This window comes from Calypte anna, chromosome 3 (genome assembly GCF_003957555.1).
Source record: "Calypte anna isolate BGI_N300 chromosome 3, bCalAnn1_v1.p, whole genome shotgun sequence".
In the NCBI taxonomy this organism is placed as follows: Eukaryota; Metazoa; Chordata; class Aves; order Apodiformes; family Trochilidae; genus Calypte; species Calypte anna.
The window spans coordinates 44302866-44316396 of NC_044246.1; the positions used below are offsets into that span (position 1 = coordinate 44302866).

At 43.9% G+C, this 13531-nt stretch overlaps 1 protein-coding gene across 1 annotated transcript in view; it reads left to right on the forward strand.

Moving 5' to 3' along the window:
• Nucleotides 1-1768: 1768 nt before the first annotated feature.
• The window catches only part of JAG1 (jagged canonical Notch ligand 1), a 35472-nt gene continuing 23709 nt past the window's right edge, over nucleotides 1769-13531 (forward strand). The window contains exons 1-2 of the mRNA XM_030448259.1: nucleotides 1769-1846; nucleotides 2798-3103. Coding sequence (XP_030304119.1) covers nucleotides 1769-1846; nucleotides 2798-3103 — 384 coding nt within the window. The remainder of the gene's footprint in view (nucleotides 1847-2797; nucleotides 3104-13531) is intronic.

Genomic DNA, 13531 nt, shown 5'->3' on the forward strand with positions numbered 1-13531 from the left:
TATGGATTAGCAGCTCAGGGACTTCTCAAACCAGAGACAAAGGTTTTTATTGTTGTAGAATGCCTTTTACGTGTGGCTCTTCCTCAGGGGCTTAGCCTGAACGCTTTTCACTACTGTGCAAACTGTTGGACTTCTCAGTGTCCTGTGGCAAGGAGTCCTACAGGTAACCACCTGGCTACCTGTCCCTGGACCTTGCCCCAGAAATGTGGCTAACAAACCAGCATTCCCTTGGTAGTTGGGCAGCAGGGACGCGTGTTTCCACCTCTGGAAGCAGGCAAGCCTCAGGGAGCCTCAGCTGGACTCAGCCAGTGCCATCTTCCCAGGACTGATCAGCCTGGAGCTGTCGCTGAGAGATGTGCCCCGCTTCCAGCTCCTTCCCTCCAGAACAACTGGAGGTATTTGGCGGTGCAGCCTCCTGTTACGGCGGGAATGACGAGTCCCCACGGCAGCGACTGCTACCTCCGTTTCCCTTAGGAGAGCCGCTGGCCAGAGCGACGGCCACCAACTCAGGGACCGGCCCTTCCGTCCCTCCTTTCCTCTCGGGGAGGAGGAAACCCACTCCCGAGGGCCGCCATCACCTCAGCGGCCCCACCGTCCCCTCAGCGGTCCATCAACGGTCCCGCCGCGAGCGCGGGCGCGCGCACGCACGTTTCCCACCCCCCGCCCCGTCCACCCGCCCCACAACGGCCTCAGGTAATGCAGGGCGGGAAAGCGGGCAGTCCAGGGCAGGGAATTCCCACGTCAAAAGCTACCCCAGAAGTTTAATTTTTTTACTTTAACCATCCCTAAGGAGGGAGGGGACGAGAGAGAGCTATGGCTCCCGCTTCGCTCCTAGGCAGGCAGGACCTGCTCGTCCCCTCCCAGAGCGGCGGGCGGGAAAAACCCTCTCCGCCGCCGCCGAAGAAACGCGCTCGCCCGCTGCGCCAGTCTCCTCAGCAGTGCCACAGCGGGCTGCTGCTCCAGGTAGCACAGGGAAGCACCTGCGGAGCGGAGCCTCCCTAGAGAGGCGGGGCGGCGAAGCAGGCTGCGACCCTCGAGGCAGGCTGCGGCCGGAGCTCGCCACCTCCCTCAGGAAAAACAGCCGCAGCTCTTTGCCGCCCGCAGCCGGCTCACTCTCCTCTCTGCGCCCTCTTCTCCGCCTCCTCCTGTCCTGCTGGTACCTGCCTTTCCCTACTCCTGCCATTCCCCTCCTCCTTCCCCCCTCATGCATATGGATGGACGCATGCGCGGGCGGGCGGCCTCCCCGCCTGCCGCCGTGGGCTAGATGAAGCCGAGCGGCGGCGGGGCTCCCAGACGGGCGGCCGGCTCCCGGGCGGTGTGTGTGCTGCATGTGCGTGTGTGTGTGTGTGCGTGTGTGTGTGGGTGTGTGTCTCGGGGGGGCAGGGGGCTCGCCGCGCCTCCACCACGCGGTGGCCGGCGACCTGAAAGAAATAAAAGGCTTGGGATAATAATCGCAATAATAATAAAAAAGAGAGAGAGAAAGAAAAGAAAAGGGAAAGAAAAGAGGGAGGCGAGAGAATAAGGAGAATAAAAGGAGGCTGGGCTGCTTTGCATTGAAGACCGGGGCGCTATTGAAAGCGCTTGAAAAGCGGCGTTGTTCGGCGCGGGTGCGCGCCGCGGCCGGCGCGGTATATTAGAGCGGGGCGGCGGCGGGCAGCAGCGGCGGCGTCTCCTCCTCCTCCTCCCCTTCTGGCCCTCCCCGTCCCGGAGCGAGCGGCGGCAGCAGCGGCGGCGGCCTGCAGGCAGGCAGCGCGGCGGCGGCGGCGGCATGCGTGCGCCCCGGCGGGCAGCCGCGGCGGCGTGCTCCCTCGTCCTCCTCCTGGCCCTTCTGGGGCTGTGGGCAAAGGTACGTACCTGGGCACCGCGCGTCCTGCTGGGCTGCAGCCTCTCGCGGCAGGGGAGGGAGGGAAGGAATCAGGGAACCAGCGAGCCGGAGCTGGGTTCTCGAGTCGGTAATTTTAGTGCTTTTTCTGCGAAATGGGGTTCCCGCAGTGATAGGGGTCGTTGGTTTAAAACATCCTCGAAGCTTTAGTGGTGCACAAGGCTCTTTTGCAAAGCCCCCCGTCAGAGCGGAGTTTCTGCTGGTAACTTTCCTGCGGTGATAGTAAACGCAGAAGTCCTCCTTGTAGGAAGACCTAATTCCCTTGGAATAAAGAATGTTATTATTGCAAATCGCTTTTTCCCTCCTGAAATTACTTTTTTCCTTTTTCCTTTTTAATTTTTTTTAAATTTTTTTTTTCCTAACTAGGACCAGTAACAGTACTCTTGAGCTGACTAATGAGCAAGCTTTGACTTCAGCTGGGCAGCCTTGAGCAGGGAGACTATTTTTCCCGTCTCAGCTGCAGCTCGGAGAAGGCAGAGTTTGCATTTCCAGAGTGCTTTAGCTACATCGTTTTGTTGGGTTTACCCTTGCGTATGCACTCTTGGTTTGGTTTAGGCTTATTTCTGAACGATTTAGAAGCCTTCCTCACATACACATTGCGGTTTTTTTGGAGTTGGTACTTTACGTTCTTATTTAGCATTAATGGTATCGTTTGGTTGGGATGATTTACGAGCTTTTCTTGTGCATGTCTGACAGAGAAAAGTTTGGAGTGGTTGTTTGTTTTTGTTTTTTTTTAAACTGTGCTCTCGTTGAGAACACACAAAGTTACTTCTGTCTGCAGAGTTGTAGATTGCATTTGGGAAAAAAGTAAAGTAACTTTCTTTTGTTGTTGGTTTGTTTTTTGTTGTTGTTTTGGGTTTTTTGTTTGTTTGTTTTTCTTTTTATTTCCTCCTCATTATTTCTTGGAATTAACAGGTGACTTTAGCATCGGGGCAGTTCGAGTTGGAGATCTTATCCATGCAAAACGTGAATGGTGAACTGCAAAATGGAAATTGCTGTGATGGCACCCGAAACCCAGGAGATAAAAAATGCACCAGAGATGAGTGTGATACCTATTTTAAAATTTGTCTGAAGGAGTATCAATCACGGGTCACTGCTGGCGGTCCTTGCAGCTTTGGATCCAAATCTACTCCCGTCATCGGAGGAAATACCTTCAATTTAAAGTACAACCGGAATAATGAAAAGAACCGGATTGTTATCCCTTTCAGCTTCGCCTGGCCGGTAAGTGTGTGGCCTGCTCTGGTTCTGCCTCTGTTAGATGATCCTGTTTCAGATGGCCATAGTGAGCTGAGCTCGAACTCCTTGCACAGGGGGAGAGGGACGAGGACTGGGGAGGGAGCAGGCATCTTGGCAAGGGCACCGGGAATCCGCAGCACAGAAATGAGTAAAATGTGGTGGTGTTTTTGTTCCCTGGGGCTCACAATGCATAGCCTGTTAAATTTGAAAGTCAGATGTGCTGTGAGGGGGATCTAAATGGGCCCGGGAAGCAAACCGAGTATCTCTGCACTTCACAGCATGAATAAGTCTCTTGAGACTTTGAAGGTCAGAAGTTCATTATTTTTTTTTTACTTTTTTTTTCCTAACCAATGAAGTCTTGGATTTAAGCTGAAAGAGAGCGAGTTAAGGGCTGTAGAGGGATCCCGTGTGAAAAGTGTGTGTCATAGCTGGCCTTATTCCCTGGAGCATATTTGAGAAGGCTTCCTGCTTTTCCCAAGGGGAAATCTCACTGCACTGCTTAGTCTTGATGGGAGTTGCTGTTGTTGCTCTTCATTAACTGGTTGCCAGCTTCCCTGGGAAGCTTGCTGTATTTTGAGGTACTTGTGGACTCTAGAAGCTAAAGACTGAGAAAAGCCTGGCCTTAGGTTTTGGTCCATTTCAGCTGTCTTCCCCACAGCACACTTTTTCCTGTCTGGTTGCCTCTTTGGTCCATAGATTCTCACTTCCTTCTAGTTGTGTGCAAAACTCGATGGCTCAAGGGAGGTGGGGCTCTTTGCCAGGCACTTTCCCAGCATTGACAGCTCTAGCAAATACAGGTCAGCTGTGTAGACAGGTGAGATGGAGGATGATTGACCCTTCCACTCGCTGAAGCCTGCTTCATTGTTGATCATGTAAAGAACCCTGGCTTAAACTTTAGGACTGTTTTTAATTTTGGAGTGCTTAGGAGGGTTGACATTTTCATGTAGTCAGTTCTGTAGAGGGGAGTGCTCGCTGCACAGAAACTGAGTACCATCTTTCCAAAATGACCATCACCCAGGACAGACCCACAGGTGCAGGCTCCAGGGCCATAGGGTTTCTGGACTCGCAGGGCTGCTGTGGCCTTGGATGGCAGGAGCTGCATTGTGCTTGCAGTGTTTTGTGCATGGAGTGTTCCATGCAGGCAAGAAAAAACTGAGGGTGAGCTGGGGGGCTCTTATGCACACACAACACCATGTCTTTTGAGTTTTGAGGTGGCTCTCTGGGATGCTGTGGTATGAAAGCTGAAAACTCCCAAATTTATGCAAAACTTATGTTTAGAGATCACCTAGGAAACAAAACTGTTTTTCTCCCCCTCCCCTCCCATTCTCCAAAGGTGCTGAAGCAGACAATTTCCCACCGACTGCCTTAGGATATGTCAATGCTCAGCAGTTTTGAAAATCCAGTCATCCTAACCTAGATGCCTTAGGTCATTTTTGTGAAGGGAGGAGGGCTCTTACGTGCACGCAGGGGAGGGGTGAATCTTGTTTCCTAACTTCTGTCATTATTGCGGCTGGCAAGGTGGAAGCATGCTGGTGACTTTCTATTCCCCCCTAAGCTCAGCCCTTCCTTTTTTTTTTTTTTTTTTTTTTTTTTTTTTTTGCGAGTGGGATATGTGGGAAGCCTGCCTCAGAAAGCATTCCTTCACCAGTTGTAGTGGTGTAGACACCCACTTTGTAGTCCTACGGCCAAGTGCTGCAGGCAGCCATGTGTTCTTGAAGTGTCCTGTGCTGCCTCCTACCTGTCTCCTCTGTCAGTTGTGACTTCTGGAGTACTGAGGGCTGGAGAGGCACAAGGGTGAAATCAAGTCTGCATTTTCAAGGAGATAGTATTACAAAGTACAATAGCAGAGCTAACAAAAGTATTCTCTGTTGCAAGTACAAGTCCTTCCTTTCTTTCTTTCTCTTTTTTTCTAACATGAAATGAGATAAAACTGTTATCAAATATGCCATCAAAGGGATAAAGGGCTTTGTAAAAATCTGAGGTATTTGAAGCTCTGCCAACGGCTGCAGCACTTGTGACTTGTGTGGCACATTTTGACTTTTTTCAGAAAAGGCAGGTTCATCAGGTTTGTGAGGGTTTTGTTTTTGTTTTTTAAACTAACTAGCCCCCTACCCTGCTCCAAATAATTTGAGTGCCTTGAATCTGAAGATATATGTATGTATATAAAAATGTGAAAACTGTTTATGTTCCTTCTAACAACCTCTTTCTTCTTAGAGTTTGGAAGGGAAATCCTTACATGGGGGGTGTGGACCGTATGAGAAGTTTCTTAAGCTTGCCTGCATCTTAGTGAAAGAAATGCTTCTATTGTCCTGCTGAATCTAATTGAGCACTGGAATCCTAGAGCAGCAGTGGCAAAACTCCACTGCAGCCTTTGAGATGTGTAAAACTGAAGAACTTCAGACACTCTGGTCCCTAAGATTGGAATTTTTGAAATAAGCTCTTGCATCTTCCCATGCAGAAGTGCACTTTTTGAGTGATGGTCTGTTTTGATGGTAGTCTGTTTGCAATTATCAAGCCTGCCTCCCAGTTTTAATTTCCATAGTACACAGCTTTTATGCTAGTGCTAGCCATCATGAATTTCAAATGTCATTTGAACAAAAGAATACCTAATGTGGCAAAGCTCTTACATGGAGTAAAATTTTACACAAATAATTTTAGGCGTTTTAGAAGCTCTACAGATAAAGTAGTAAACTTAGTTAACTCATATCTGATGCTGAAATTTCAGAGCTTAAAAAGTTTTTAGATGAGTGAATACTGTTGGCTTTACTAAAAGCTTGAGAGTAGCATTGCAATTTCCAAATTGCTAACCATGAGAGTTGTCTTTGAATGCATCCAATTGAAAATTGCAGTAAAGGTAATAGGACCTAGACCAAAAATTCATGCTTATCTCTGAATGTATGTTTGTGTTCTGTTGTCTGAGGGAGGCTTTTCTTGGATGTTCCATCTTGAGTGACATTAAGAAGTCATGTTGCCTTGACTACTTCAAAAAAAAGACTAAAAATCTCTTCCTGTGTCAAGCTGACCCCATACACTGTTTGTGAAAAATAGTAATATTGCATTAGAGGCTTTCATTCATCATGCAAGGAAGGAAGAAAAGAGAATGGTATGCTTTAAACATATTTTTAGATTTGGCTTGTAGTTGTAATGCAGACTGGAAGTGTCGGAGTCTTATTAATAACTTATGTGGTTTGCTCTTGTCAGATTTGATATGTATGCTGGTGGGCCATAAATTAATTTAAGTGATGGGAGGTTTAAGTAAGTTGCTAAGAGACAGGGCAGCAGACCTGCATAAAGGATCTGGAGTGCATCAGAAAGCTGCCCTTGCAATAGCTAGCAATTCTTCATTAGATTGAAAGAAAAATAATGTTGATAATGAGTAAGAAAAAATAGCACCCAACATGTAGCCCTGATTCTTGCATTCATTTTGAGACTAGTGATCTTCTTGCTGGGCAAACTTGGTCTATGAAGCCTTATAGACAAGTATGAAACAAAGGAATTATCATGTTGTCAAAGTCTGTTTCAAATTTCATTCCATGGTAGACACAAGCTCTTCTCCAACATAAATCACATCTCTCGCCTTTCTTAAAAAACACAAAGTGTGATGTGTGCTGTACCTTAAGGGAGCTGTGCACGAATTAACTAAGCACTAAACTTTGGTTTTATGTAAAGATCTTTTGGGGGTTTGGCAAGACTGTGAATAAGAAAGAGGTCAAACTTGGCAAGTCCTTTGGTATGCATAGCTCCAATTTCAAATGGCTTGTTAATCCTGAATTATGATGCTTATAATTATTTAATATTGGGCCAATTGCACCAACACACTAGGAAACTACTGAGGTGGAAAAAACCCTTCCAGACTCTAAATTACTTTAGCATCAAATACAATTAAAAAGGGGTTTGAACATTTATTATTTCAACCTTACTCTAAAAAATAAAATAGCCTTTCCCATTTTTAATGACAAATCTTACTGCTGCTGATTCCTGAAGACACAAAGCATGTTTTCTGAGTAGGCATTGTTTTTTTCTGGCTAGAAGAGATAAAAAAAACATTAAAGCTCTTTCATTAAGCTTAATGAACTTTTTTCCTCTGTCTTGACAAAAGAGGCTTCCAAAATACTAACCTACATCTTATATTAAAGTATATATCAAAGCCTTTTGAACGTGAGAAAAAAAAACACCTTAATTTGATGTATTTTTTTTCTTAAAAAAACCCCAACCAAACCAACAAACAACACACAGTAGGTTACAGCCACAAAACTAAAGCTTGTTTTTAGATTTTGTTTTTTTCCTCTTCCTGGTATCTTTTTGAAAGCTTGTGGAGTAAATGCTAGAGGTTGTTCAAGCTTTTCTAAAAGAATGCCTGGTAAATCATCTTGTAGCATGAGCAGATCTGAAGAAATTTATATAATAACAAAATACATATTAATCGAATCCAAATTGCATCATTTATTGTTGACTTGTAGCTAAAGAATATATCTTTAGCACTCAAAGTGCTGAAGGATTACTAATCAAAATGGAGCTGAGAGTATTAAGTGACATCTGAAGCATAATTAGCATCTATAAGGCTGTTTTTTCCCAGCACTGCAGAGAAGTTATGCATTCATTCAGAGGTTTTGGACTTCTTACATAGTCTTAAGAGTTACTTGTGTTCCAGTCAGTTCGGAGTTTCATCATCTTCATAAATCCATTTGACAATATTATTAAAAATCCTCATCCTGCCTGCTCCCTGAATTTTTCCAGTTATAAGGCTAAGTTCCAGTGACAAGACTTGCTACAGTTTACCTTCAGTGGCAGCTGGATTGGGCCTGGCATTGGAGCTGGTTCCTAAACTTGCTCAGACTACATGCACCCAGCCCTGTTGGCTTGTCTGTGCTGGAAGTCTCCATGTCTGAAAATGAATTGCATAAAATTGAAGCTCTATGCTTAAAATTCTAGTTAAACCATGGAAACTTGCCACCTCATTGCAAGCTGAAGTAGAAGTAAACTAGTTCTGAAACTGGTAAAGTTGGGCCTTAGCTATTTGAGTCAGATGATGTGCCATACAAGAATTTGTGGTCATATATGGCACTTACTCCATCTTCAGTTCTTAAGTGTGATGCCCTGCAGTTCATGCAAAAACTTTACCCTGAAGTTTTTAAAAGTATTTTTGTGTTGGTAATACCTCAGCCAGGATTGGTTTTGAAAATTCAGACTAACTTGATCTTGCATTTCTGCTGATAGATGCAAGTTTTTAGTGTTAATTGACACAGTTCTGATAATTTTAGCTGGTAATCTGAATACCCAAACATGGGGAAAGATGTCAAAACTAGGAACTGTTGTTTTCATTTCTTGTTAGTCTGTGGAGCTCTGTGGTCACTGTTGTGCAACATAAATTGCACTCATTCTTGTAGTATTCAGAGGAAACTGTAAAATGTGGATAGAAGTAGTTAAAGTGGTTTGTAAATAGTCAAACATCCAGACTCCTTTTACCAGCTCAACCCAGTTCTTATGCACTTAGGTAAATAAGTAGAAAGGCTTCTTGTTCAGGCTTGCTCTATGTGAACCTGGCTGTTTTGCTTGGCTGGCTACTAGGTATTCTCTCTATTAACCTTGCCACCCTTTTGTAACTGGTGCATTTAATTATCAGTGGGATGCTTTAAACAGGTAGGGGGACTGATAAGAGCAGGTAATCTGCTTGTTGAGGAAGGTTGAAAGCAACCATTGACATCTTGGCCTACCTACTTGTCTTTGACAAGTGGGGATCCGTGAGAAAATAACTCTGTAACAAGATAAGGCACTGATTAAAATGCTGTTGTCATACGATGCATTCTGCTAGCTTCGGTAACTTAAAATCATTAGCTCAAAAAGAAAGAGAAAAAAAAAAAAAAAGAGGTGCTATACTTATATATAAAAATATATATAATTTTTTTAAGGCAGGGAGGACACCAAGTCTCCCCTGCTCTGTCCCAGTAGATTGTTCAGTTAATGCATGCTAGTTTTATGATAGGAATACATTGTAGTCCGGCCACCCAGACAGAGGCATTGACTGCTAATATTAACCAAGAACAATAGCGTGGCCATACTGACTGCAGTGAGGATTACAGAACATAATGGGGCCTATCCAAAAATAATGCTAATACAGGACAAGCAACAGGAAGCAGCAGTAGACTCAGCATTGCTCGGCTCCCAGACAAACCGTGGACTTACTTCACACAATAGCAACTTCAGCACATTATGTATTCACAGGATACTCATTATTCCAGCAGGCTTGCCAGATCAGAGATCAGCCTGGTTTACTGGATGCTTAAGCGTATGCATAGTTTGGATAGCGGTACTTTTGTGTCCTTCATCATTTGGCAGGAGGGTGGTGGCTGTATCGCGGAGAAGGTCTTGACTTCAGTTACTGGCTTGGCTTGTGCCAAGGCAGAATGGGGGGAAAGTCTCTCCTGAAGGCTGCTAATATGGTGAAATTTGTTTTTATGTCTTCTCATTTATGTGGCAATGAAGTGTTTACTGGCACTAACAGCAATGAAGAAACTACACAAAATGAAGACTAAAGGAACAGTGCTCTGTTTTCATGTGTGTATATTCTGATGAGGCCCTTGGCTGCGCTGCCTGCTTGAGGTTCATCTTAGCTTTTGGCCATGGACTCTGAGGCATGAGGTTGTTACAGCTTGGACTGTTTATATATGCAGGGCGGAGAGAGTAACAGCTTTATGGGGTGTGGCCATATCTTTTTGTAAGCTGGCCCAAAGATGAGCTTCCTGATGATGTTGCATTTGACAACAGGTTAGGAGGGTTAGGTTGTTTCCCTTCTTTTCTTAAGTATGTGTATCTTCTCTGAATGAGGAACCAGTTATTTGTCTTCAGCAGTTTTGAAGGAATATTCTATTGTAAAAGTTGCCTGGCTGACCATGGCATGACATTGTGATGCATCTGTATAGCATCATCGTGACTTGTCATGTGGCAACAGGAGTACCAAAGTGAGAGACTTGCTCATGTTTAAAGAAAGTGGGTTTGTGACTAGCCTTTAACTCTGTCCAGAGATGTCATTTTTGCTGGCCTTTGAATAGTTTGAAATACCCCTTGGTTTCTGTTTTTACTGCCTTCCAGCTGAAGGGAAGACGGATTGCTTGGAGGTCTTGGCAATTTTCTGTGACAGCATGCTAGTCTCCCAGCCTTTTTCCCTGGGACTTAGGTAGAGTGCAAGCAGCATTCTCAAACTGGTCTTCACAGCTCTGTGTGGCTGGCTGAGCATAAGGACAACATTGCTGGGCTTAACCTGCTCTCCTTGTTTGGCAGAGGAGGAGCAGGCACATCATTCAGAACGCAAACTTCCCACTGCATTTGTCTAGTCATGGTTTCACATGCTCAGCAAAGCTCTTGCATGGTTTAACCACATGGGCAGGAGGAAAAGAAGTTTGTCTAGTTGCAACCTCTTTTAAAAAGGAGGCAGTCCTTTCACTAATGAGCCTGATGTTTTAATCTTGCTCTGTCCCACTGACTTGCAGAACGCCTTTAGAAGCCAATGTACAAAACCACCTCTTTGGGGTGGATGAAGGTAATCAAGCAGAGAGCTTTAAACACCTGCTTACCTGTAGCTGCTAGTATTTAATTTAAATAACCAGAAAAGATATTGCATTGCCCTTTCAGACCCTTAAAAGGAACAGTTTCTGGTGGATTTTGGGGTCTTATATTATCAATGGATCAAGATTAAATTGTGGTGTCTTGAGGAAGGTCTTGCACGTCATGCTTGCTTTGTTTTTTGGATTATGAACTTAGATTTTTCCACATCTTATAGCTTAACTCATGGGAGTTTTGCTTAGATTTGACCATGCTGCCTTTCAGTCATTTGAGCAGATTTGGCTGTGAATGTTCTGCAAAGTGTGCTGGCTTGCTGTTCCTTTCAAGCAGCCTTTCCTCTCAAGCTAGAATCCTAGCCTTCTGGTCAAGCTCAGCTTTACAGTGGCTAATTGGGTGTGACTCTGGAGAGTTCACTGCTGCCTTGTTGCCTAGGACATTGCTTTGATGGAATAAGGTGCATAATGTGGAATTCTTCTCTGGTTATATATATTTATTCAAAGATGGGCAGAGGTCATCTATGGGCATGGGAAAACTTAAACCTCCATTCTGTAAGTAGTCATTCCTGAGATATCTGAATTGTTGATCTATGGAGTGGGGATGATATGTACTTAAAAAAAAAATCTCAATAGTGCAGTCTGCACTGAACTGTTTTGTGGGGGGTTTTGTTTGTTTTAGTTTTCTTAGCTGTTTTTTTTTTTTTTTTGGTGGTGTTTTTGGTTGGGGTTTTTTTTTTGTTTATTTGTTCTTTTTTTCTTTTTTTGGGGGGGGGATGGGGGAGAGAATTGGCTAGGGGTATGTGGTAGTTAGATTGCTGAGGGAGGCTTGCCACTGTTGTAGGGCTGTGGGTGTCCATGTGTCTTTTGTTTAGAAGTGTCCCATCTTTAACACAAAGACTTGTCTGTCTTTGTCCAGTGTGGAGAGGGACAGAGCCAAGAGATTAAACTGCCATTCTTTGTATCATCCCTTTTCAGGACTGGGATTCTTCATTTAAAATATTCAGATGGGGTGAGAGAGGGCACATGGAAACAAGGGAATGGCTAGGATAGGTCTATTCCCCCTGCATTTTGTTTCCATGCAGTTAAGCAGAAGCGCCTCTTCCCTTTAAACAAACTCCTGTGTGGTGTTGGAAAGTGGTCACACAAGTATCTAGCAACAGTAGCACTTAAAGCTAGGATTCAACCTTTCCTTTCCTTAAGGGCTAGGTGTGTTGGTAAACAGTCCTGAGAACCAACCGGGAACTGTTGCTATGAGTTTAGACAAAATATCTTCCAAAACAATTATGCAAGGCTGAAAGGAAAACATCTTTAACTTCATTGGAAGTAGTGCTGGTTGCCATAATTCATTCTCTATCTTTTTTTTTTTTTTTTTTTTTCCCCAAGCTTGCAGTTACATGTTGTGCTTCCCAATGCTGGTAATTAAACTAGTTAGGAAGCTCCCAAGATAGTGCAATCTATATCTGTAATATGGCTCAGGAGTTTTATTCTGCTTTTCTTTGTTTGTAAAGACTTGTGTAAGAACTCCTTAAATCTGTTTTAAACACTGTTAAATTATCATGCTGTGTTTTATTTTAAAAGTTTTTTTCAAGTTGAGACACTTGGTTTGAAATAGTAAAAAATAATATGTAACTTTTATGAAATAGTAACCAAAAATGGTTTGGGCCAATGGAGCCTCTGCATAGAAGGTTGGGTGTGTGTCTCAGCCTGTCCAGCTTTGCTTACTTTTTGAAGCATTTTCCCACAGTTATCAGTGAACGAAATGGAATCCTAGTCTGCTTTGAATATGAAACATATTTAGGCTTTATTCCAAGCTGGTGTCTATCACAAACTAGGTTTTCATTCAGAGGCTGCATGCTGTGTCCAGTCGTGAGAAAACAGTCTGCTTCAACTTTTTTTTTTTTTAATTATTTTCTTTTTTCTCCTCTCTTAAGGAATTTGAGGTCTGCCTTGCACTTGCACCCTGTAGCAGCTTATTCTTAGAACTGTATTTTGTTTTCTGTTACAGAAAAGGTGTTAAACACTGCAGGCCACAAATAAGCAGAGCAGTCTGACTGAGCACAGATAAAATGAAGAAGAAATAAACCTTATGATATACATCTTCTATGGGAAAACATCAAAACTTTGTGAAAACTTCTTATTCATTCTATTTTTGTTCTTCTCACCAGAAAGATGTTATATTTACTACTTCATTTATACTTAGTTTTAAACATTTTACTTCTAATCTTCTTTTTTTTTCCTGGCTTTTTTCTTTTGGTATGTGTGCTTTGGTTTTGAATCATTCTGTACGTGTGGATATGGTTAGCTAAATGACAATTTTGAAAGATTCAGCTTGGATAATAATAGAGCTGAGCTGGGGAGATGTTTTAATGGCTCTTGTTCTCAACTTAGGATTGGAGATAAAGGTGGCTTAGATGTAATAGCTGGCATCTTTCCAACTCGTGGAGTCACTTCAGTTAGTTTATGCTTATGATTATTATTACTGGAGTGCTAGAGAGCTCATTGGCAGATTAGTGCGTCTGTAAATGTGACACGGGGTGGATAGTGCATCTTCCCTTTCCCCTCTCTTCCAAATAGTCTGGTTTTAGCCTTTGTTTTACAGTGCTGCTTTCTCACCCCTCCCCCTTCCCATACCCATCAGTTCTTCCCTCAGTTACCTGATACTTGTGGGATCTGTGATGGCCCTCATGCAGACAAAGCTTTCAAAGGGGGTGCTGAAAAGCAAAGTCCCTAGAGATCATGCTGTCGAGGCAGAGCACAGTAATCTTAGCAACACTTTATGCTTTCAGGGTGATTGGGGGAAGGGACAGCATGACTACTTCTCTGTAACTAATTCTTTTGAAGCAGTTTTTGAGGGTGG